Below are 24,481 nucleotides of genomic sequence, written 5' to 3'. Positions count from 1 at the left end.
CAGCAAACAAACCCAATTTCAAATCAAACATATCCAAGCAAATAGGCACCAGTAGGAAACCTCTTACAGTAGCAAATTTTAATATCTGCGACAGCTTTCAACATCATCTCTGTCTTCTGAGAAAAGTCTCACAACATTTCTGTGAATAGTAGTTTTTATACTTCATAATATTTACAATTAAGTATCTTTGTATTTGCCTCTGGAATTGGTGTGGCATCAAGGGAGGTGCTGGTTAGGAGCCCACATTCAAGGGACTAGAATTGCTTGAAAGGCTGACTTACCATCAGGAGCAGGAGCAGGAGGTGTACTAGTTCCTCGAGGTACAGCATGAAGCAGAGATGGTCCTGTTCAGAGAAAATAAATTTTAGAAAACCAAGGAAATGCACAGAACTGAAAGGTTTATGGTTGGATGAAAAGGCTATGTTGGCTCCAGAAACAAGACAGATTGTGCAGAGTGTCACACCAGAGGGTATGTCGGATCCAGAAATACTGTAGGTTCCATAAGGGGTCACACCAGAGGGTATGGTGGTCGCAGGCACAGTGTAAATTCTGTGTCTAGGTTCTCTTGTAGGTGCTGGAATAAAACAAAGAATAAAAAACAAATCACGAGAGAATCTGCATTTGCAGTTAAATACCTCTCACAAAAGTACGTCTGTGAAGTACTTCTAACTGTTTGCTTCTTGTTCTAAATGTTTATTTGAAGCATAAGACACCTGATTCTGGACACTAATCTTTAACAGACAATGGACATTAGAACAAGTATCCTACCTTAGGAAGTGTTGGAAAACAATAACACTTCATATGAAATGGCAGAAATACTTACAGAGATCTTTTACCAATCATCATTATAATACCAAGGCTATGGTTTTTAATGAAATAAAGAAAGTTATTCTATATTCTCTCTGCTAAAAATTCTAATTGCACTGTTTACTTCCAGAATCCCCTTTCTGTTCTGAAAAATGTTTTAGAATGTTTCTCTTAACACTAGTTTTTTTCCTCCATTCTGTTTACAGTTAAGTCTTGCTGTATTTGTCTACAGAAGCTGTGCAGCAAGAAGGGAGATGCTGGCTAGGAACCCACATCTAAGTGAGCAAAATGGCTTGAAAAGGAGACTTACCAGCAGGAGCATGACCATGAGGTGTACTAGTTCCTCGAGGTACAGCATGAAGCAGAGATGGTCCTGTTCAGAGAAAATAAATTTTAGAAAACCAAGGAAATGCACAGAACTGAAAGGTTTATGGTTGGATGAAAAGGCTATGTTGGCTCCAGAAACAAGACAGATTGTGCAGAGTGTCACACCAGAGGGTACGTCGGATCCAGAAATACTGTAGGTTCCATAGGGGGTCACACCAGAGGGTATGGTGGTCGCAGGCACAGTGTAAATTCTGTGTCTAGGCTCTCTTGTAGGTGCTGGAATAAAACAAAGAATAAAAAACAAATCACGAGAGAATCTGCATTTGCAGTTAAATACCTCTCACAAAAGTACATCTGTGAAGTACTTCTAACTGTTTGCTTCTTGTTCTAAATGTTTATTTGAAACAGAGGACACCTGATTATAGATAATAATCTTAAAAAAGTAAATTTTAGATAAGCAAGGAATTGCACAGAATTGAACGTATTTTATTTTCAAGGCAGGCCACTTACAGAGGGTTAATTATTCATAACAGAAAGAAAGGGAAAAAAAATGGGAGGGAGGGAAGGAAGAAAGGAAGGAAGGAGGGAAGGAAATGGTAATAAAAATAAAATCAAACTTCCACCCACTGCCAAGAGCCCCTAAAAGCAAAAAATCTAAGCAACCAAATCCAAATTAAAATATCTAAGAAGATAGGGACCAATGGAATATAATATTACATCTGTACTTGTAGTCCCTTGTTAGATGTCACCATCATCTTTCTTTTCCAAAAAAACAGGTTTCTGCTAACACTAGTTTAACTGCTCCATTATGTTTACACCATCATGTTTGTGCTCCATTTAAATAAATGTTCTTGTACTGGCCTACAGAGGCAGCACAAAGGGAGATGTCAGCTATGAACTCACACCCAAGAGACTAGAATTGCTCAAAAGGCAGACTTACCATGTCGAGCAGGAGGACGAGCAGGAGCAGGAGGTATTTGTGGAAAAACAGGAAGCCAAAATGAGTCTGTTCAGAGAAAGCAAAATTACATCAGAGGAAGTAAATTCTCAAAAAGAAGGAAAGGCACAGAACTGAAATGGTTATGGTTGCAAGAAATGGCTATTTCAAACTGTTAGCAGTAGTTTTATTGCTCCATTATGTTTGCAATAAGTCTAGTTATACTTGTCTGGGAAGCTGTGCAACATGAAGGGAGGTGCTGGCTAGAAGCCCACATCCAAGCGACTACAATTCCTCAAAAGGCAGACTTACCATCTTGAGAATGAGATGGACGAGGTGTTTTGGCAAAAACAGGAAGCCAAAAAGAGTCTGTTCAGAGAAAGCAAAATTACATCAGAGGAGGTAAATTCTCAAAAAGAAGGCACAGAACTGAAACGGTTATGGTTGCAAGAAATGGTTATTTCAAACTGTTAGCAGTAGTTTTATTGCTCCATAATGTTTGCAATCAAATCTTGTTTTACTTCTCTGCAGAAGGTGTGGAACATGAAGGGAGGTGCTGGCTAGGAACCCACATCCCAGGGACTAGAATTGCTTGAAAAGGAGACTTACCAAAAGGAGGAGGAGAACAAGCAGGAGCACGAGATAGACGAGGTGTTTTAGCAAAAACAGGACGCCAAAAAGAGTCTGTTCAGAGAAAACAAAATTATGTCAGAGGAAGTAAATTTTCAAAATTATGGAAATTCACAGAACTGAAATGGTTATGGTTGCAAGAAATGGCTAGTTCAAACTGTTAGCAGTAGTTTTATTGCTCCATTATATTTGCAATCAAGTCTAGTTATACTTGTCTGGGAAGTTGTGCAACATGAAGGGAGGTGCTGGCTAGGAACCCACATCCCAGGGAGTAGAATTGCTTTAAAGACAGACTTACCATCACTATCATGAGCATGCGCAGGAGGTGTTCTGTCTAGTTGCCGTCCAATGTGATCCCAAAAAGATTCTATGCGGAAAAAGTAGTTTTAAAATTAAAATAGTTTTAATTTTTATAAAACTAGGAAATTCACAACAATTAAATGGTTTTGGTTGCGAGGAAAGTATGTTAAAAAAATGTTTTTGGTTTATATCATTAAGGAAAGACACTTTTGTGAAAAACAAAGAAGGAAAAGAAAATAATTAAATAATAAAAAATACAAAAAAAAACCCATAAATGAAACATGCACTCACCTAGCTACACCACTCCCCAAACTCAAGAATCCAAGCAAGCAAGCAAGCAAACCCTAACTAAAATCAAACATATCCAAGCAAATAGGCACCAGTAGAAAAACTCTTAAATGAGCAAATTTAATCCCTGTGACAGATTTCACCATCACCTTTGTCTTCTGAGAAAAGTCTCACAACATTTCTGTGAACAGTAGTTTTTCTACTTCATAATGTTTGCAATTTAGTGTTTTTGTGTTTGCCTCCAGAATCTGCATGGCATCAAGGGAGGTGCTGGCTAGGAACCCACATCCAAAGGACTGGAATTGCTTGAAAAGCAGACCTACCATGTTGAGCAGGAGCAGGAGGTACACCAGCTGCTGTGGGTTCAAGGAGAACCCGAAGAGATTCTGTTCAGAGAAAGTAAATTGAAAAAACAAGGATATACACAGAATTGGAATGCTGGTGGTTCCAAGGAAAAGTTATTACAAAATATAAATGGTTTAAAACTAAAAGAAAGGAAGAAGTGTACGGTTTAAACAAAACCAGAAAGAAAGTAATTAAAAGAGGTAAGAAAAAAAAAATCAAAGACCCACCCACCTACCACTACTACTCCCCAAAACCAAAAGCTCCAACCAAGCCAGCAACCATTCCCAAATTGAAATCAAACATATCCAAGCAAATAAGCACCAGTAGAAAAAACTCTTACAGTAGTAATTTTAATCCCCGTGACAGCTTTCACCATCATCTTTGTCTTCTGAGAAAAGTCTTAGAAATTTTGTTAGCACTAGTTTTAATGCTACATTACCTTTACAGTTAACTATTTTTGTATTTACCTCCAGAATCTGTTCAGCATGAGGACTAGGAACCCACATCCAAGAGGCTAGAATTACTTGAAAAGGAGACTTACCAGCTGGAGCAGCAGCAGGAGTAGGAGGTATACCAGATGCTTCAGGTTCAAAGTGTACTCGCAAAGATTCTGTTCAGAGAAAGCAAATTTTAAGAACCAGGAAATGCTCAGAACTCAAGCAGTTATGGTTGCAAGAAACGGCCATTACAAAATCTTAATCATTTATGGCAGAAAGAAAGGTCAAAGCCTTCATTTAATAAGTAAGGAGGGGAGGGGAGGGAAGGGGAGGGGAGGGGAGGGGAGTTCCGGGAAGTTCCAGGAAGTTCCGGGAAGTTCCGGGAATTTCTGGGAAGTTCCGGGAAGGGAAATTCCGGGAAGTTCCGGGAAGGGAAGGGAAGCTCCGGGAAGGGAAGTTCTGGGAAGAGAATGAAAGTTCCGGGAAGGGAAGTTCCGGGAAGGGAAGTTCCAGGAAGGGAAGTTCCGGGAAGTTCCGGGAAGGGAAGTTCTGGGAAGTTCCGGCAAGGCAAGGCAAGGCAAGGCAAGGCAAGGCAAGGCAAGGCAAGGCAAGGCAAGGCAAGGCAAGGATTAAAAAACATAATAACAAAAATTAAAAAAAATTAAAAACTCCCACCGGACCATCACCACTATTGCCCAATACAAAATGATCCAACCAACCAAGAAACTAAATCCAAACTAAAACAGAAAATATCCGAGAAAGTATCTGGGAAAAAAATTACCGTGGTAATTTTAATCCTTATGTTAGTTTCACCATCCCCTTTCTCTTCTGAAAAATATCTCAGAATCTTTCTGTTTGCACTAATTTTAATGCTCCATTACGTTTAACATTGAGTGTTGTTATATTTGCCCACAGAAGCTGCGCAGCAGGAAGGGAGGTACTGACTGGGAACCTACAATTAATGACTGTAATTGCTTGAAAAGCAGACTTACCATCAGGAGAAGGAGGAGGAGAAGGAGCAGGGGTTGCATCTTCTGCTTCAGCTTCAAAGTGAACATGCAATGATTCTGTTTAGAGAAAGTAATTTTAAAAACATGGAAATGAAAAGAACTGAAATGATTATGCTTGAAAGGAAAGGCTGTCCCAAAAATGTTAGTGGTTTATAACATAATGAAAGGAAAAAGCCTCTGGGAAAAAAAAAAAAAAAAAAAAAAAAAAAAAAAAAAAAAAAAAAAAAAAAAAAAAAGTAAGAAAGAACAAAAGAATAGTAATATTAAAAACAAAAAGAAAACACCCACCCAACACTACAACTCCCTCCAACCAAAAATATCCAAGCAACAAAATCCAAACTAAAACCAAAAATAACCCAAATCAAATATGGAACAATAGGAAAAAAAAAAAAAAAAAAAAAAAAAAAAAAAAAAAAAAAAAAAAAAAAAAAAAAAAACCCACAGTAGTAATTTTAATCCCTTTGTTTGATTCACAATCCCCTTTCTCTTCTGAAAAATACCCGTAAACATTTCTGTTTGTACTAATTTTATTGCTCCTTTATATTTGCAATTAAGTATTGCTGCACTTTCCTACAGAAGCTGTGCAATGTGAAGGGAGGTGCTGGCTAGGAACCCACATCCAAGGAACTGTAATTGCTTGACAAGCAGACTTACCATGAGGAGCAGGAGCTGGAGCAGGAGGAGTGACAGCTGCTTCAGGTTCGAAGTGAACCTGCAAAGGTTCTCTCCTTGTTAATGCTTCAACTCTGGCAGCTGCCAGTGAGTAGAGCTCCATAAAATGTATAAGCACATGCTTTAAATAAAAGTAAAAGGAATCATTAATTCCTGGCAAGCTACATTTAAATACCAAGTAGCATACACAAATTTGTTACAAAAGAACTTTTTTGGTAGAGAAATCAAATACCAGGCAGAGTTGTAAGCCGGGCAGAATTTCAGTCCCAGGACTTAAACATCAAAAAAGTCTAACACTTTTTCTTCTAAAATTGTGAATATTAATATCATTGAGGAAAAGGAAATTACTCCACACCCTAGTTAGAAGATGCTTTGATGAGATGTTTTCTAGCATACAATACAGCACTGAACTCTTGATACAAGTTTTTCATTTTACTTCAATACAAGACTCAGTGCAGGTTCAATTTCTGAATTTCTGTTCACAAAAAATTGCCACACCATTTCAGGCTAATGTTCACACTTCCAAAATGAGTCAATTTACTAATAATCCTTCCACTTCACAGAAAAAAGAAAAAAAAAATCCATCTGGGCAGTAGCAAAAAAAATTTAAAAACAAACAAACCAATGAAAACAAAAAAATCTTGGCAGTAAAGAAAAAAAAAGAAAAAGGCAGCATCTAGTACCAAATTAGCAGAGCAGAATTTAAAATTGCCACCAGGATTAAAATAAATCATCACTATACTGGGGAAGCATTTGAAATTATATCCTTTGATGGAAAAGTTAATCTGTGCTAATTATGCTTCATGGGAATCTCAAGGCATTAAATATTATGTAGTTCCATATTTTAGTGTGGAAACATAATAATGTACACATAATTTATATCTTTATCATATTGAAATGCATGTATGCATGCAAGAGGGCAACAACGAGAAATTTCCAGCTTAGAATCAGCCTTTCTTGGATGCTTGATTTTGTGACCTTGATCCTGCAACTATATACTGCATTAGAACAGAAAATCTACAATAATTTGGAAGGAATTACTGCAGAAACGTACACACTGTATGCAATACTTAGCTTGTCTAAGTTCCTTGCACTTTACTTGATTACCTGTTTTCTCACTACTTCAGACAGAGAAGTACAGTGAAAGAAATATGTGCTTACTCTGCCTTTTGTTCTCTCATTGGGAAAAAAAAAATCTGTCTTAATGTATTCTGCAATACCATAAAGACTAAGGGATAGTTTCTGTAGAAGACATCAAACTTAAAACCAGTAAGGAGGCATTGCACTGAATCTATGTTCAGAGCTGAAAATATGGCACATTTTCAGTTTTCCCTTTTTCTCCACTCATTGTTTTTTCTAACAAAACTATTATTTTGAAATGTGCAAGTCTTCAAACCTACATGAGCAAAACCTACATGAGCTTCTATATGTAAATATTCTAAATAGCAGTTTCTTTTAAATGAGGAATGCTCAAATACTCACAGTTAGTTCTAGAATTGTGGGTTGAAAAAAATCTCGTACTAGCTAAAAAGGAGCATGATAATCTTGTCTTTTTTGGTTGGTGGTTTTGTTTGTGCAGATCGTGGTTTTGATTTTGTTTATGGGGTTTTTTTGTGGGTTTTGGGGTTTTTGTTTTGTTTTGTTTTGTTTCATTAGTCTTGTGTATATTAAGGGGGAAAAGGGGAGGAGGATAGAGGGTTATAAATTTTCAGGTACATGTATTTTAGTCAATGTTCCTTGTTGCAGAAATATTTGGAATAAGGTGAGCAATTCCAGACTGGGCCCTTGGCCTGCAGAACCGGTGGGCCTTTGTGGCACAGCAAAAATTCAGGTTGTGGCGCAGCAAAAAATTCACCTCTCTCCCTTAAGGTGTTCCAGGTTCTAACGAGTGCTCATATGTAGTTTTAAAGTGTTAATACGGAAGCCTCCTTAAGGCAGCAAATGTGTACATTTTTAAAGTGCCTTGTAATGTCAATAAAGTCGCAAGAGAATAAATATGAAGAGACAAACAATAAACGCGAGTGCGGCATGAAACACGGTCTCGGTGTGGATGTCGTAGCTCGGCCCGACCTCTCAAAAATGGACCCCAACTTTAGTTCATATTTTCATTAGTTATTTAACACTGTAATTGCAGAATTAAAAATAGCCATCATTTCTGAAATACTGAAAAGAGTATGCATGGAAATTGTCTTTTAACTGTTGAACTCAAATAGTTTAGAAGCTTTTTGCTCTCAACATGCTCAGAGCAGTCTCTCTGCCTGCTCTAGCTCACATGCAAAAAATGAAAGAAAATAAAAAAAAAATGAAACAGGATTTGTTTTAGACTCTAACCTGGAATGCTATAGCCTCTGGCCTGTCCCTTAAAGCTTCCTCTGAAAAGGTCTCCAGCTGCAGGCTGGGGAGCAGTGTGGCTACTGCAGCACCTGATGCCACAGCCTGGTCTCTGACCTAAACAGAAAAAAACCCAGCATCAGCGGTAATTCTCCTTCAGCCATACCAGCTGGGGTGAACTCAGCCCTCTTGAGCCCATAGAGTGCACTTGCATTGACTGCTGGACCTAAGACCCATGAATAAAGTAAGATTGATTGAATTTTCATCAAAAATAAGTCTCTAATTCACAGTGCTACCAAAAAGAGAGAATGCTACCAAAAAAAAAAAAAAAAAAAAAGCACCTTGCCCCCCTCTGAAAAGAGAAATGTCAAGGATATGGGGATACGGCAGATATGTATTACTGTAAAAACATAGCACTTGCTGCATGACATACAGTTCCAAAGTTTGGAAGAAACCAGTATGCATATGGTGGTGGGGCAAAGGAAATTTTCAATCAGAACAGTTTGCTGCAGATGAAACACACAGTTTAGGTTTTGTCACTTTCCATGAAAATTAAAGGAAAGAGACTTGAAAAAGATCTCTGAAAATTAAATTACCCAAAGTTTTGGTGAATGCAGAAACTAAAATAAAGAAGATGTTCCCTTGTTGCTAGGAATTAAAGATATTGTAAGGGAAATTGACAGTCCAAGGTAATTACAGTACTTCTTTTTTACTCTGTGCCGTTCTAGATTAAAAACAGCTATAAAACCATCTGCCATTAGAGCAATAGTTGAAAATAGTCCTTTCTCCTAAATAATTAATATATACAGCTTTGTTGGACCTTTGAATAGTCCTATACCAGGGCACAATTGTACAAGTCAGAGAGAAAACTTGCGATTATTATTAAATTTAAAATATGCTTTAAAAAATACCATGCAAGTTTCTGACCACAGATTATTGACTTCCTGCCCTTTTTTTTTTCCATTTTATGTTGTTTCAGAGGTCAAAGTAGCAGACGCAAAACCAAATATTTTACAGCCACCAAGTATGTGACCTCTAATTACTCAGTAGAGGGTTAACTTCACAACAATTGCCAACTTTTTGTGTGTTCCATTAGTCTTCACTTGCCAACCAGAAAGAGTGCTCAATGAGGAAAGGAAGGTGAATATTGTCACAAGTTCTACATTTAGAATAAGTTATTTGTGTACTACAAACTTACATTTTATTTCACTGTCGTTTTTAAGATGGAAGAAGTTGAGGGGGGAAACTTCAGCTCTAAGGAAAGGAAGTTGCTTTGCAACAACTTCTCTCATCCCCTGAGTATAATGAGTTCTAAGGCTTTGGTGTGTTCGCGAACACAAATCAGAGGAGACACTTCAAATTCTTACCGCATTCAGTGTGGCATCCACAGCTTTCATATGATTAATGATGAACTCTTTGTCTCTAAAGGAAAGGAAAGAAAAGGGGAAGGGAAGGGGAAGGGGAAGGGAAGTTCCGGGAAGGGAAGTTCCAGGAAGTTCCGGGAAGGGAAGTTCCAGGAAGTTCCGGGAAGGGAAGTTCCGGGAAGGGAAGGGAAGTTCCGGGAAGGGAAGGGAAGTTCCGGGAAGTTCCGGGAAGGGAAGGGAAGTTCCGGGAAGTTCCAGGAAGTTCCGGGAAGGGAAGGGAAGTTCCGGGAAGTTCCGGGAAGGGAAGTTCCGGGAAGGGAAGTTCCGGGAAGTTCCGGGAAGGGAAGTTCCGGGAAGGGAAGTTCCGGGAAGTTCCGGGAAGTTCCGGGAAGGGAAGGGAAGGGAAGGGAAGGGAAGGGAAGGGAAGGGAAGGGAAGGGAAGGGAAGGGAAGGGAAGGGAAGGGAAGGGAAGGGAAGGGAAGGGAAGGGAAGGGAAGGGAAGGGAAGGGAAGGGAAGGGAAGGGAAGGGAAGGGAAGGGAAGGGAAGGGAAGGGAAGGGAAGGGAAGGGAAGGGAAAACACACAAGAAAAATGGAGTAAGTTCATAGAACTGAAGCTCTACCAATGTAGAAATTCATCTTCTGCTACTTTATGGCTGTCATGTCTTGTAAAATAATTGTTGATAACTCAAACTGTTAGGATTTTCTCTTTTTCATATCTCCAATGCAACCCTAAAAATAGTTCATGTACCGCTATTTAGTGCATTTCCATATGAAAGATGCTTCTCTTGAGGATAAACGATTAAAATAGATGTAATTATAGGCCTATCAATGAACAGGTATCATCATTTGTATATAGAGGTCATAAAAAGGCTTTAGCAGGATGGTGTTATATTATTGTATTGGAAAACATAGACAGACTCTGTTTATTTAATCTGCTTTGCTTATTATTTCCAAACGGAGAAAAAAAAACCCTATTTGTTGTGAAGAGATGCTAGAAGAAGGAAGGGAAGGGTAGCTGTCTTTGCTGATATTCAGCTGCTATATACAGGGGAAAAAAGCCAGTTTTAAAACCACTTCACATTCAAATAACCTTTTCTGGATATATGTATGACCACAAGGAATGTTCTTTACTAAAACGTCCAAAATAGATTGGAGCAGGATGAAAAGGGCAAGCTTTCTAGAACAAATCCTTCTTCAGGTCACACGTGCTTTGATCAAATCATACCAAATAACATTTGACATTTTATGGAGCTTGTTTAATATTTCATCGAGGACTATACAAATTGGATTATTTCCCCACTGCATAAAACCCTTAAAGCTCCTCAGATGTTGCTCTTCAAAGATTGAATTATCCCAGGCATGATAAGAAATTTTTATTACCTAATTTTTTCAGATCCTAGCCATGGGATCAATGATTGTCAACAATATTGTCAGTCAAACAATATTCATTATACATGCTTCATAATATGATAAGTATTAGAAAACAAAGTCTGCAACTATTTATTTTTTTTATCTGGCCATATGATTGCAAGAATAGGTTAGCAATAAGCTGCTTCAAGTCAAGGGGGCTTCTTTTCACTGCCAGTCTTTTCAAGACCAGTGCCTGAGCCTTTCCTTCCACTCCAGATTATGATGTAAATGGTGTGGGGATTAGGTCTAAATCCAAAACTCCCTGAAGTCAGCTGGAAGAGCTATCTCGTCCCACAGGAAAGGCTAGGTCCAAAACGGATTTCAGTCCCTTTAGCAGCTAAGATCTGTCCCCTAGCTGATGCTTCTGTACCTACTATAAATAAATTGTACTGTCTATAAAAAGATGGTGTGGAAACACAGAGAACAAACAAACATTTCTTAAATAAACAGAACTTCATGGATCTGACAAAGAAGTGTTGTCAGATCAGTTAGAAAGCACAGGAATTTTGTTTGCCAGTTATTTCAGCAGAGTTTGGTGCTCCCAGAATTTGGAGCACTATTATGGGATAACTGCATAAAATATATGACCTAGTATTTTGAACTAACAATTTTGTTTTGAGAAGACTATCCCTGAATTTAAAACAAAAAAGAGACAGATGTACTTTTCTCTTCTAGTTTACACTGGCCAGGTCTAAAACCCCAACCACGGAAGTAGGAATTTAATTTTTTGTCCATTTTAAGTGACATGACCCAGGCCTCAGGGCTCACTTTTCTGCCTGTTGGAGGGCATGTTCTGCCTCCTGGAGGTTCACTCTCAGCCACTTCTGGTCCTGATCCATGTCTTTTAGGAGTCTCATCTGGTGATTCAGAACTTTATCTTTTCTTCTCAGCTCCTCCATTGCATTAGAGAGGCTCTGCCAGCAGACAGAGAGCAGTTACTCATCAGCCCAAATACATTCACTTTATGCATTGGCTACTGATCAACATGGAAGACAAATTGTTTGTGAAATAGATTTGGACCGCTGCATACTAAGGTTTTAAGAATTTCCTGGCAAAAATATTACTGGCTCAAAATTCCCTGTCTTTAGTATATTTGCTATGTACTAATGTGCTTTAGAAAACAAAATTATTATAGGCAAAAAACCCAAAACAAACCCTCACTGAACACTGAAGACTATTTATTACATTTTTAAAAATAAAACGTCCACAGCTAAAAAAAAAAAAAAAAAAAAAAAAAAAAAAAAAAAAAAGCCAGCAGCAGACTGAGTAACGTGTGTGTATTTACTCCTGTTATTTTATTTACACAAGGACTACACTATTCGGCTTATTTAACAAAAGGTAAAATTCTGGTGACTGCTCCAGAAGAAAAATCTTACCATTGGAGCTGCATTTGAGTCTTGGCTTCTAGGTGCATCTGCAAGTGAGTGCAATTCTAGTCTACTATTTAAATCCTGAAGCCATCGCTCATATTCTTGTAAAAGCAGTCTTGCCTCACGCTCACGCTGCAAAGCATTATCTAATTCCTCATTTATATTGTCCTGGGTGATTATTTTCTGGAAAGAAAAATAAGTTGTGTCTGATTCTGTAACTATATTCAGTGGTTTCCCAACTTGACTTTCTAAGTTCCACTTGCAAGCATACCAAATTCTAAAACAAATGCATGCTTAGGATTAGTATTGAGGTTTTTTAACACAAAAACAGGTCACTGAACAATAAAATGGCAGATGTCATTTATAAAGCACATTCATGTAAAGTCTTGGCATATATTATTCTTTTCAAATTAGCACCTTATCATGCAAAACTTCAATATTTAGAAGGAAAAAAATGCAGATCAATGTTCAAAATTTTAGTGGATAGCTAATTAATGTCTGTGGACTGTTTTTTTCCCCCAAATCTGTTCCAGAAAGAAGAAATATTTCTTCCTGGAAAGTTATCATCTGCATTTCAACTACAATCTGAAATGTGATCATTTTCATCTAACTGTTCCAGAACACTAAGGGAATGAAACTTGTTAAGAACAAACCTGAAGACTATTAGCTATTTTTGGGTAAAAAAAAAAATCCATTTTACTACCTAGGAACAGGAAGGATGATGGGTGAGAAATCATCTAGCAGATATTCTCTGCTTGGAAGTGTTTGGATTGGGATACACTGACAGGTTCTACCAACTAGTCTTCAGGTTAGGGAACCCACAGTGTTTCAGTAAGTCAATCAGCAACAGCAAGAGACTCAGGGGGATTTTGTGCATATGTACTACCGGCAATGTAGGAAAAGGCTTTTTTTCCCCTGCCATAAAGTCACTTCTTCAGGGAAACAGGCCCACTAAAATTTGTATTTTGTTTATTAAACCATTCATCAACATCCATACAGAGTTTAAACTGCTGCATTTATATTTCATGAACTTTCCATGAGCATTCCTATTGAATACTCTCATTCTAGCTGACTTTATTGAAGTAGTATCTTTTAGGATCCATAAATCACATCAACATCTCCAAAAAATGGGAGAACCTGGATTGTGAAGACCAAACTGTAATTTATACAGGATACCTCCTTCTATAAATCAAAAGGAAACTCCAATGGAAAAGGGGTATTTCTAAATACAACTGACTTCTAGTTTAGTGTTATTTACAAGGCAAGTTTTCTGGAAAATTCTGTTTAAAGTAAATAATTTTTATGTTTGTTTTCCAAAAGAACAAAAATCAAAAAGTGTGTAGAAAAGAGTATCTTTTTTAAGCAAGAGAATCTCCAAATCAAGCAAACTTACATGCTGAAGTGCATTTAATTGCTCTTGAAGCATGTGGGCTTTTTCAGCATCTTTTTGCATCTCACTGAAAGTCCATTTGAATTCTGCAAGCTGCAGCTGCAATGAGCGGCACTCTACCTCTGTCATATGAAGTCTTTGTGATAATTTAAACACTTCTTGCTGCAAGATTGCTATGTTTCCCTGTCAGCAAACAAAAACAAGTTGATGGGATATAAAATCTGCTATTTTAGCAATAAAGTAAATCATATTTAAGACCCAAGATAATGAAGACAAAACTATCATTTTTCCTCCATCTCCAAAAGGCATATACAAGGGCAAAAGTTTGAACCTGTCATGTACCAAGGGTTATTGTAAATTCTGTTCACATGGAAGTATAATTTTCACTTATAGTCTATTGTAAAAGATTATGAGAGAAGGAGTTTATGCTTCATTTTGGTTAAAGGTAAGAAGGTTATCTTTACTGAAAAAAAAAAGATGGTAAACACAAGAAAATAGAAAACAATAATAAAAAGCAACCTTAACATTTACATCAAGCCAAGAACAAATATATTCTTATAAGCTAATACAGTTTCGATAGAACTGGGAAAAAAAATCTTTTACTGAGACATACTAAACCTCCTCCAAGAATTCTTTGTCAATAAAAGACCTATTCACACCCTAATGTGTGACAAATCAACTTCTAGTGTCCATATAGTGGTATTTCATGGTCATGGACTCATCACCAGCCTGAAACAAAATAAATGCTCCCATCAAGGGAGTTTTGCTGTTACTGTAAACCTTTTGATTCCATGCAGGAAGACTGTAAATCTGCTTACTGTACTGGACAATCTGTCATAACATCCAGCTTCCAGGGCCTGGGCATATACTCTTTGGAGTCCACAAGCCAGCCTCTGTATCAGAGAGTCCCTTTCCAGGTAAGCTCGGCACCCGCAAGGGTTCCCTTGAGCTGGCTCCATCAGTACGCTCAGATTGTCCATCAGTTTTGCAAAGGAATTCCTGGCTGCACTGACAAGTGAATGTCCAGAAAGCCAGGAGTGTGGATCTTTAAGAAACAACAAAAAAAAGGAAATATAAAGCAGGTTATTAGTTCTGGTTTCTTGTAATGTCTGGGGTTTCTTTTAATTTATACAGGATGGAACCTATAAATATTCTGAAACACAGTTCAAACTTTGCTTTTTATGGATATGAATTCAATTCATTGAAAACAGCATGATCAAAGACGAAAGTGTCTGAAACTGAATCTATACACAAATACACCTTAGATTCAATGGCAACTTTTATACTAATTTAGTGTTTAGCCTTTTGGAAAATGCATCACCTTGTCTTTGTCCTGCTATTTCCCTTTATTCATATAGATTGTCCCTCTTCTAAAATCCCTTTTTTTTCTGTGACAAAAATGTGGGGGAGTCTAAAACTACTGGTTAATAAAGAACCAGGGATGGCAGCAATGCAGATGAACCAAAGGAGCTTGTATCAGTTCTCACTGCAAATAAACTCCAGAATCACTCTCCAGCCTTCTGCTTCCATGGCTCTATATGCTAAAGGATAAAATATCCTATCAGTCATTAAAGAAAATTAATCTGTTCCAACAGTTCAGAGATGTGATCATTCAGAGAATGTTAGAAGAGCGTTATTATTTTACTCTGCAATAAAGATACTCCTTTAGGGAAACAGCCCCAGTAAAATTAGTATTGACTAGCTCAGGATATAGCCTCTAGTCAAAGGTATATATTATGACATTCAGAAATCTCCTCAGAGCTATGATCTAGAATAGTTTAGATAAAATCGTAAAAATGGAAATTATGAAACCACCCTGACTTATTTATTTTTTAATATATTTTTGCTACAACAATATTCTGCTAAAATTACCTGGTTTGCTGAGAACCTCCTGCAGTTCAGAGATGGAACTGATTATTGCATTGTAGAGGTTACAGCTAGTTAACCAGTCAAGTGCTTCAATACAGTCAACTCCTTCCTCTTCAAAAGCTGTGAAACAGAATTGCAGCTAGCAGGATAACTTAATCACTAAGATATGGCACAGTTCTACTTCCAGATCTTGCAGAAATTAATGAAAACAAGCATACAAGCCAGAAAAACTAAAAAAAAAAAAAAAAAAAAAAAAAAAAAAAAAAAAAAAAAAAAAAAAAGAACCCAAAATAGATGAATCTTCTAATTTGCTAAACATTTTTAATACCATTTACTCTTGAAGGGGGAAGCATAAACTGGTCTAGCAACAGAAAGGAACAAATAGATGTGATCTCAAAAGAAAATTTCAAAATCCTAATCTAATCTTTCACTTTAATCAGAAAGCAATTTTTGTGGGTTTAAGTAAGAAATAAATATTTTAGATTATTTTTAAAAGAAGAGGAAATCTCTTTAAAAAATAAAGGTGATGGTTGATCACTTAGGAACCCTGAAAGATGTTTACCACAGAGAAGATGCTGTAGCATCCAGTTCTGAAATCCATAACAAAAATATCAAGGATATCAGAAAGTGTTGAGTTCATGTGTATAATTGCAATTTTACTTGCAATGCTTACCAGACTAGGCATTTCCTCTTAGAGTGAAATACATTTGTCAAGAAACACAAAAACCCATAAATCCATAAATAATATTTGTCAAAATGTCATTAAATATGTCTTTATGCCCCAGCAATAATAATAATATTGCTCTTTGTTACTCCCTAACCACATAATTTGACAAAACACTTTAAAAACATCTCACTTACTTGACACATGATGCCTGCCTTTGGATTCTCCCACACAAACTTGAATTCCAATGCTTCCTCTTGAGCCATCTGTCCAGACTAAAAGGGAACAAGAATTTCGGGCCAGGGCTCTAAGCCTGTTAGCGGCCAGAACTGCAATTACAGCTCTTCGAAACACATAAACCAGGTGTCTGACTCTTCTCTGCCTCAGCCTTGCTTCATCTTGATTGTTTTCCACGTTAGTAGAGAGAGCATAAAGGAGAGTTCTGATCTTCTGGTTCACTAATTCGTGGAGGTTCATCTCGTCCTGGAGAAGGTGTCTTTGGGCAGCCATAGTGCACAGTCGGCCATAGAGGGGACACAGGGCCCCTGACAGCAGTGCACATGCTGCCAGCAGAGATGAGCGTGCCTTGTGAGCATCTGATAATGTATTTCTCACAGAGTTGTTTTCGTGGGCCAGTTTATCGCAGATTTGTTCAAGGTCATACAGTTTTTGCCTGTTTTTCTGTGCCATTTCTTCACACTCCTGTGACAGAAACAAACCAAACAAAAATGGAAAAAGTATTAACTAGATGGGTTTTACCCAGATAAGAGCTAAAAGAAAATTGCTAGTTTTGCCATTCGTATGATGCATTAAAGGAGCAAAAATTGTTAGTAATGATGGTGATGAAAGTATCTCCTCTAGTAAACAATTACAGAATCAGATATATGAAACCAAATCAACCTTATGAGAGAAATTTGCATAATCATCAACTTCAAATGGATTCTTGATTTCTGACAACAATCCACCAGTACACTCACAGAAGGTACAACACCACTTCTCTGCCTACAACACTGTTTTATGAGTTGACTTAGCATTAGTAATAACATCCTCCAATTTCGGAGAGAAACTTGGCTACCAAGCAGAAAGCCAGTGTAAGTGAAAGGAAAAAAGTAAGGAAGGCTGGAACATGTAACTAGACAGATTAAATTTTTCAGCATGCAAAGAATTCCAGTCTTGAAATCTGCATAAAATACAGCATTATTCTCATGAAGTAAGTTGCAGCAGCTTACAAATAGCAAGGGACATCTATTTCCTTTAGTCACAATGCTTTTAATTGAAACAGGCATGAAGCAATGTTATGGTAAAGACAGTAAATGGTGGTTGTGGAAAAACAGGGAACATTTTGGATTGCAAATGTCTCATCTAACAAACAGTGACAGTTTTACACTTTTAAACCACTTCTCACTGAAGTATCAGGAAAACAAAGTCAACACTGTTGAAATCTACCAATTCTTAGGGTCAGCACATATGTAAGTAAATTAATCCCCAGATGACACCACATTATCGTTGCTCTATACAATCACTGTAAGTGATGATGCTAAAAAAGTAGCTACTTCCCTCCGTAATTCTGAAAATAAAATTTGATCTTACAGCTTTAACATTCTCAGGAAAAAAAAAAAAATACTACCAACTGTAGACCAAATCAAGCTTTTGAACTGGGGCTGTAGACCAAATTCTCTTTAGAATGCTCCAACAAAAGAATTTATTTCTTATTTTAAGTCATGTAATACTAGCACAGTGATGGATTAATTTGTTGTTTGGTGTCTTATTTAATTTAAAACTATACTAAAATTCCCAACTGACCTTAAGCTGCTAAGGGGCTTAAACTACTGAAATAATCCATTAAATATTTAAAGAAAAAACAAAAATAGAAGTGCACAGCACCATACCTGTGCTCTTCTGTAAACTTCTGCAAGGAGATTTGAGTACTGCTGCTCAAGATATTGCTTTTCTTTCTGCCAGCAATGCTCCTGTGCTTTTAACTGTTCATACATTTTCTCAAAAGCATCCTCCTGGTTCTGCTGAAGGTTGTTCATAGTGTCAGTCTTGTGCTTGCAAATATATTCCAGGTGAGTAATCTGTGTGACAAGGATTTAAGAGGAAATTATTATTTACCTTTTCACTTTAAGTAAGTATAGACTATTCCAGCATAAAATCCAAACTGTAATTCCTTTAATATTTTTGTTAAAACTAAGCAAAACCCTTTCACAGCAGATTAATTACTTGGTTCTCAAAACAAAACCAAAATATATTTTGAAACAAAATATTTTATTTGGTTTTGGTTTTGCCATCTTTATACCACTTTGCAAATGTTTGTCACCTTCTTTGTAGGAAACCTGGGCCAGACACTTCGTACGTTTTTTTAAACAACTGCATTAAATTTTAGTAAATTAATAAGTTTGTAATCCAAGTATATCCTTTAGAAGTCTGTGATGAATGCAAACAATAATTTAAAAACGGCCTTTAATTTTTGTTTGTTTGGTGTCTGTGGGGGTTTTTTTTGACAGTGGTTGTTGTTGTTCTTGTCTTGAAAAGCCAAGACATTCCAGATTATAATAAAGTTTTAAAACGATTTCAGGGAATTCTAGCATAGAGGATGTTTTCTTTACAAATAGCTCACAAGTTTATAATGTGTTTTCAACAAGCATGAAGGGATTCACTCTTGTGGTTTAACACTGCACCTCCAATGCAAACTAAGTGGAGGAATGAACCAAGCCAACAATGATCTCCAAATGCACTTTGTTACTAGGAAATATCAGCAAGATACTTCCATGCAGATTACACAGAACTGTAGGGGAAAAATATTTTGTACAAAGCAGTCTATAATCCCAGAAAACTACTAAGTACGTGAGAAGAGCCCTTCAGACCTCAGAGTCGCAATAAAAATACTAAATCAAAAAGCAAGCAACAATAAGACACAAGTCACACAAACACTGCCAACAATATTCCCTTCCCTTCCCTTCCCTTCCCTTCCTTTCCCTTCCCTTCCCTTCCCTTCCCTTCCCTTCCCTTCCCTTCCCTTCCCTTCCCTTCCCTTCCCTTCCCTTCCCTTCCCTTCCCTTCCCTTCCCTTCCCTTCCCTTCCCTTCCCTTCCCTTCCCTTCCCTTCCCTTCCCGGAACTTCCCGGAACTTCCCTTCCCTTCCCGGAACTTCCCTTCCCGGAACTTCCCTTCCCTTCCCGGAACTTCCCTTCCCGGAACTTCCCTTCCCTTCCCGGAACTTCCCTTCCCGGAACTTCCCTTCCCGGAACTTCCCTTCTCTTCCTGGAACTTCCCTTCCCGGAACTTCCCTTCCCTTCTCCTTTTCCTTCCCCCTCCCCCTTTCCTGAACTTCCCGGAACTTCCCTGAATTTCCTTTCCCTCCTCAACTTCAAAAGAGAAATAAACCAGAACACAAAGTGAAACCCTAAAGAGTGGCGTATCTTAGTCTCCGGAGCCAGACGACTTACTGAAAAAAGGATTTTTTCCTTCCTAAAACCACAAGGAATTCTGGGGAGAAAGGTCATGTAAGCCCATTTGCATTAAAATCACTCAGAACAGTACAGCTCCTCCTTCACACAAATACTGACATGTTTTATAGCAGGTATTTCTATTGTGTTTTGGAATAAAAATGTCATGATATAAAAGTTACAATGAAACAAAAAACCCCACACTGGCATTCATTCTTTCAAATAATAAATCTGAATCATAAATATATAATTTAAAGATGATATTCCTGGAGAAAGTGTACTTTGCCTCTGAATTGTGGTAAAATAAAGACTTTCTTTATGACTGTAAATTACCACATTCTGTGAATTTCTTAATCAGTAAGATTTATTATCTCTTGATTAGGTCCCTGTGGCTAGTATCAGGTAGTCCTTTCAGAATGTCCTGCACAGAAAGTGGAGCTGAAGACTTGATGCACACTCCAGTTACATCTAAATGCCCACAGCAATGGCAAAGGCATCGAACTACGGAGTGGACAAGCCACAATTAAACTATTCATTTGTTAACGTCCAAATCCTTTTGGAGGGAGGAGGGTAAATATCAGTCCTCTAATAAGACTACAATATGAACAAATGTCACTGAGCTCAGCAGAGGCAGCTGGTGCCTGGGGTCACTCACCCTATTTTTAGCCTCATGGAAGTCCACGATCAGGGCTTCAACATTCTCATGCAAGAGTACGCAAAAGTCTGTCCAAGGTAACACTTCTAGTGGAACATCTGGCTGTTTGGCAAGCACATGGCCATCTGCCATTCTCTGGTATAAGTCTAGGAGGATGGGCAGCTCTGTCTGGAACACAAAGAAAAATAAATTGCTGTATCTGGACAATATTAAAATCAAAAGAGATACATCATATGTGTAGTAGCAGTGCAGCACGCAGCTGAAAACAAACCCACAAAGTTCATTCTTACAGGTTTACAAAATTCCTCAATTAATTTCTAATGATTGCAGCCATAATATTGCATAATATTACAGCAAAATAAGAAAACAAATTTCATAAAATTAATCTAATTAGACACAGTATGTAAATAAAGTATGTAAATAAATCCCAGTCCTGTAGGGGCCACAGCCATGACCTGGCACAAATAAAAATGTCCATGGTCTTAGTGGATGCAATTAATTCACCTGTGTTAATACTATCAGGTGCATTCAAACTGTGACCCAACACCTGCAACAGCGCACAGAAAATTGTCGGGTTGTCTTGACAGCACAACACACTCTAAATTATTTTTAAAAATTGTTTTGCATGGATTATATATGATTAAATAGCTGCTCAAAATAAGCTTATAGATCCATCAGTCAAACTCCACAAGCCATGCCTCATTAATTTACAGTGAATTTAATCGGTGATATAATAAATTGATTCAGGCTATAAATAAATTTTATCAAAAACAGCATCCAATCTCATCCTGAATTCTTGTCATATATAACATATATTTTACTAAGAACTACAAATAAAAAGGAAACATCCCACAGCAACAGCTAGCAAGTACTTCAGGTTTCTAATATTGTAATTTTGTTTTGTAGTACAAATAACAATCATTACTGCCTGTACTTAAGGCAGATAGCTGTTTTTCTCTCTTTGTATTCCTTTTGTTCCTGATAAAATTACTTTTTCAAGCTAACTAGATGTCTTTTAATAGATTAATACTTGCCTGGAAGAAAATGTTATTCTCCCAGAAAGAAAGAAGAAGGTTCTGATTCCATTTTTTTAGAGTTTATTAATTACAGATCTGCCTGGGCAGTGAATAACACTAAGATGAAGCATAGAATAACTCCATCAACTGAACAAAAGACACCCACAAATCTGAAGACCCTCTGATGCAAGTTCTGCCACTGTCAGCAGGGAATAGACCACATTTACCATGCTCAGAGCTCTGAGAGAGAAAAAGGAGAAGTTTCCAAGCCACCACCAAAAAACGTCTCTATTGCTGAGAGTAGAAATAGAGCAAATGTTATCACACTATGATAGGAGAGATTTTCTAGATATGATAAGATCTTTCCTTTGTCTCTGCTGCTATGCAAAAAAAAAAAAAAAAGGCAAAATTCTTATTCAAGGTGTATTTGGGTAAAGGCAGTAGAAAGGTCCAAAGTGGTCATATAAGAAGAGAAAGATTTCAAAAAATAATCCATTGAAATTTATATGTCCAATGTGCAAAATCCACAGCAAATCAAGGAAAAAACCAAAACAACAAAAAATCCCCTCTGATTTGCTACCTTTAAATAAACAATTTTCAAGCAGTTTTAATAGACAAATACTTGCACTAAAACCAAAATGGTGTCTAAAATAGAAATAAACATTTCTACAACGGTAGCTAATGAAACTTGACAAAAAAGTTTGGGTAGAAAGACAGAACATTCTTCACATGAAATCATATTCCATAACTACAAAATTTACTTCCTAATTAGGGATGTCAGTTCATCCTACCCATACTTTTTAAATAACAGTTTTCTGGAAACAACTCATCAGTTAAATAGGTGTATATCACTTAAAAAACATCTTCAAATTAGCTTCTCCAAGCTGTTGATTACATTTATTTATGTTTTAAAATTTTTAAAGATGAACACAGTAACAAACAGGGTAGGAGAATGGCAGAGTTCTTCCACAGCTCAGCACAGCAAATGCAGGAAATCCTCATCACAGTAAATATTTTGCCAGCATGCTTAAAAAACCCTAAACTATGCATGCCATGGGCTTTTTTTTTCCCTTACCACTGGGCCTTCATGCAGGCCAAAGCTGTTCGTAGCATTCACTAATCTCCCAGAGAGTTCTTCAGTTTCCTTCCTTTCTTCAGCCCCCTCTCTCCATTGCACACTTGAGGATGAATGTTGTCTTCCTAAACTGGAACATTCCCACAAGAAGATAATTTAACCAAAAGTACCTTTGTCAAATGCACTATATTCTTTTAAAGGATAACCAATGAATATGGCAGCTATTAGCACATCACATCAGCACATCACAGAGCTTTCTGAAGTTGCTTGCCTTTTTCAAATGAATGAAGAAATTTATATTCCTTCTAAAAAAGACTTTTCAAGTGGTTATGTTGTCAGTTATCAAGCCTCATGCCATGAAATTCAACTGTTTATTTGGATATAGTCTCATAATTACACATAACAAACAGAATTCTTCATATTTTAATTAACACCATAGCTCTCTTTAGAGAGACCATGTCTCTTCTTGCATCATCAACCCTGATTTCGAGTATGGTTCTTGCTCCTAAGCTTTCCACATGCCTGACTCCACTCTGGCATGACTTCTAAAGCAGACTACCCAGGATTTTAATCTGTTCTTGTATTGTTTCAGTCAGGAAAACAGATTTATCAAGAGCCTGGCATGACTAAACTGGTAGCTGATGAGAAAATTACAAGGTCAAACAACAGCATAAAGGAGACAGAAGCAGAGACAGGAATCCAAGGAAGAATTTAAAAAGATTGCCTGAGTATTTAGGCCTGGTGTCAGGAAAGCAAAAACTTGCTTAAAGTTGACGTTTGCAAAGGATGACAAAGGTTTTTAAGCTCAAGTTTTAAGTATCTTACTAAAAGCATCTCCATAACCATTAATCTTGAATGAGTTGCTCAGGCCACAAGATTCCTTTCTTGTAGGAAAATCAGTTCCATTCTCCACTACTCCTTATGTGAGTAAGTCAACATAAACACCTGTATACACAGACCCACACAGTTCTAGGCTAGAAGAGAGGTCACCCAAGTTCTGTTACCACAAACACAGCAGACTGTGCTGAGTAGGAAACATATCCCAAGTGATTTCCTCTGCTCTCACATATTTCAGTATTTTTTGCTGATTAAAACTTTCTACAGCCATTCGAAGTTGAAAACAAAGGTTAACCACAATATATGGTACACAACTTCTTGACAGGAGATTCAACTGGCTCACTAAAGTGGAAAACAATGTTTTCATCGTAAGTGTATATAGAAAAGTCATCTTTTCTAGACCTGCTGAATATGTTTTCCTACACTCACCCCAACCACTACTAGAGGCTGGATCCTACTGTAACTATGATTTTCAAAATTTTTGGTTTGGCAAATAATCTGTAACAGATCAGTTATTATCTGTACCCATTCACAATGCCTTTAGTTACTGCTATGAGCCTGTTATTAATGGACAGCCAGGTTCTGAATCTTTGGTCTGCCTTGGCACATTGCACTACACTTTCTGCTGACTGAAAACTGAAGACAATATAAACTACAAGTTGTACTTAAGATGTCTACTGCCATTTTTACAATGGCTTTAAAAGGAAACTTACACTTTTTTTCCACTCTCATGTGCATTTTCTGAGTCTTTGAAATCTTTCTGTACTACTACTGAAAAAGCTTCTCTCCTGCCGCCTTGCTCTTCATTCAAAGCATCTTCAAGTTCTTGAATTCTTAACTACCAAGTGATAAGAAAGCAGTCAAAGGAAGTTACAAAAGACAACCGTGGTCTTTAATTCTGTTCATTCTCTTGTTCTGCTTTTTACAGGTGAATATATCCTATTAATTCTCTATGGAATTAAAAACCATTGAATACATATAAAAATTTAATAATACATAGAGTTCAAAACAGAGAGAATTAGATATGCTGACCAAAACCACATTTTGTTGTCTTTTCATGATATTTGGATTCTCCTGTTTTCAATTATTTATATTACTGAAATTTTCCACATGAATTCTACTTTTTTTAAGTAGACTCACAAAAGGGTGGAATTAACAGTAAAAGCTACACTTGCACTCAGAACAAACCTATGTCGAGCTTGTTCATGTACATAAACAAGGAAGAAAACCTTACCAGTTCTACATCCATAAAAGATAAATCTCTAACTACAAGTAATGCTACCCTTCCAGTTCCTTTG

The 24,481-nt window shown here is 37.2% G+C and overlaps 1 protein-coding gene across 1 annotated transcript in view; it reads right to left on the bottom strand.

Annotated features, from left to right (window-relative positions):
• Window positions 1-508: 508 nt before the first annotated feature.
• The window catches only part of LOC136374241 (coiled-coil domain-containing protein 171-like), a 33,442-nt gene continuing 9,469 nt past the window's right edge, over window positions 509-24,481 (bottom strand). The window contains exons 5-26 of the mRNA XM_066339546.1: window positions 23,897-24,021; window positions 20,256-20,514; window positions 18,042-18,230; window positions 16,350-16,854; window positions 15,492-15,608; window positions 14,438-14,664; window positions 13,623-13,802; window positions 12,236-12,412; window positions 11,628-11,773; window positions 9,452-9,506; window positions 8,085-8,201; window positions 5,736-5,874; window positions 5,064-5,138; window positions 4,176-4,244; window positions 3,613-3,675; window positions 3,000-3,068; window positions 2,681-2,755; window positions 2,384-2,440; window positions 2,075-2,140; window positions 1,310-1,410; window positions 1,118-1,180; window positions 509-574 (exon numbers count right to left, since the gene is read on the bottom strand). Of these exons, the coding sequence (XP_066195643.1) occupies window positions 509-574; window positions 1,118-1,180; window positions 1,310-1,410; window positions 2,075-2,140; window positions 2,384-2,440; window positions 2,681-2,755; window positions 3,000-3,068; window positions 3,613-3,675; window positions 4,176-4,244; window positions 5,064-5,138; window positions 5,736-5,874; window positions 8,085-8,201; window positions 9,452-9,506; window positions 11,628-11,773; window positions 12,236-12,412; window positions 13,623-13,802; window positions 14,438-14,664; window positions 15,492-15,608; window positions 16,350-16,854; window positions 18,042-18,230; window positions 20,256-20,514; window positions 23,897-24,021 (2,940 nt within the window). The remainder of the gene's footprint in view (window positions 575-1,117; window positions 1,181-1,309; window positions 1,411-2,074; window positions 2,141-2,383; window positions 2,441-2,680; window positions 2,756-2,999; window positions 3,069-3,612; window positions 3,676-4,175; window positions 4,245-5,063; window positions 5,139-5,735; window positions 5,875-8,084; window positions 8,202-9,451; window positions 9,507-11,627; window positions 11,774-12,235; window positions 12,413-13,622; window positions 13,803-14,437; window positions 14,665-15,491; window positions 15,609-16,349; window positions 16,855-18,041; window positions 18,231-20,255; window positions 20,515-23,896; window positions 24,022-24,481) is intronic.

Source organism: Sylvia atricapilla, chromosome Z (assembly GCF_009819655.1).
Source record: "Sylvia atricapilla isolate bSylAtr1 chromosome Z, bSylAtr1.pri, whole genome shotgun sequence".
Taxonomy (NCBI): Eukaryota; Metazoa; Chordata; class Aves; order Passeriformes; family Sylviidae; genus Sylvia; species Sylvia atricapilla.
This window is presented reverse-complemented; position numbering and strand designations above follow the sequence as displayed.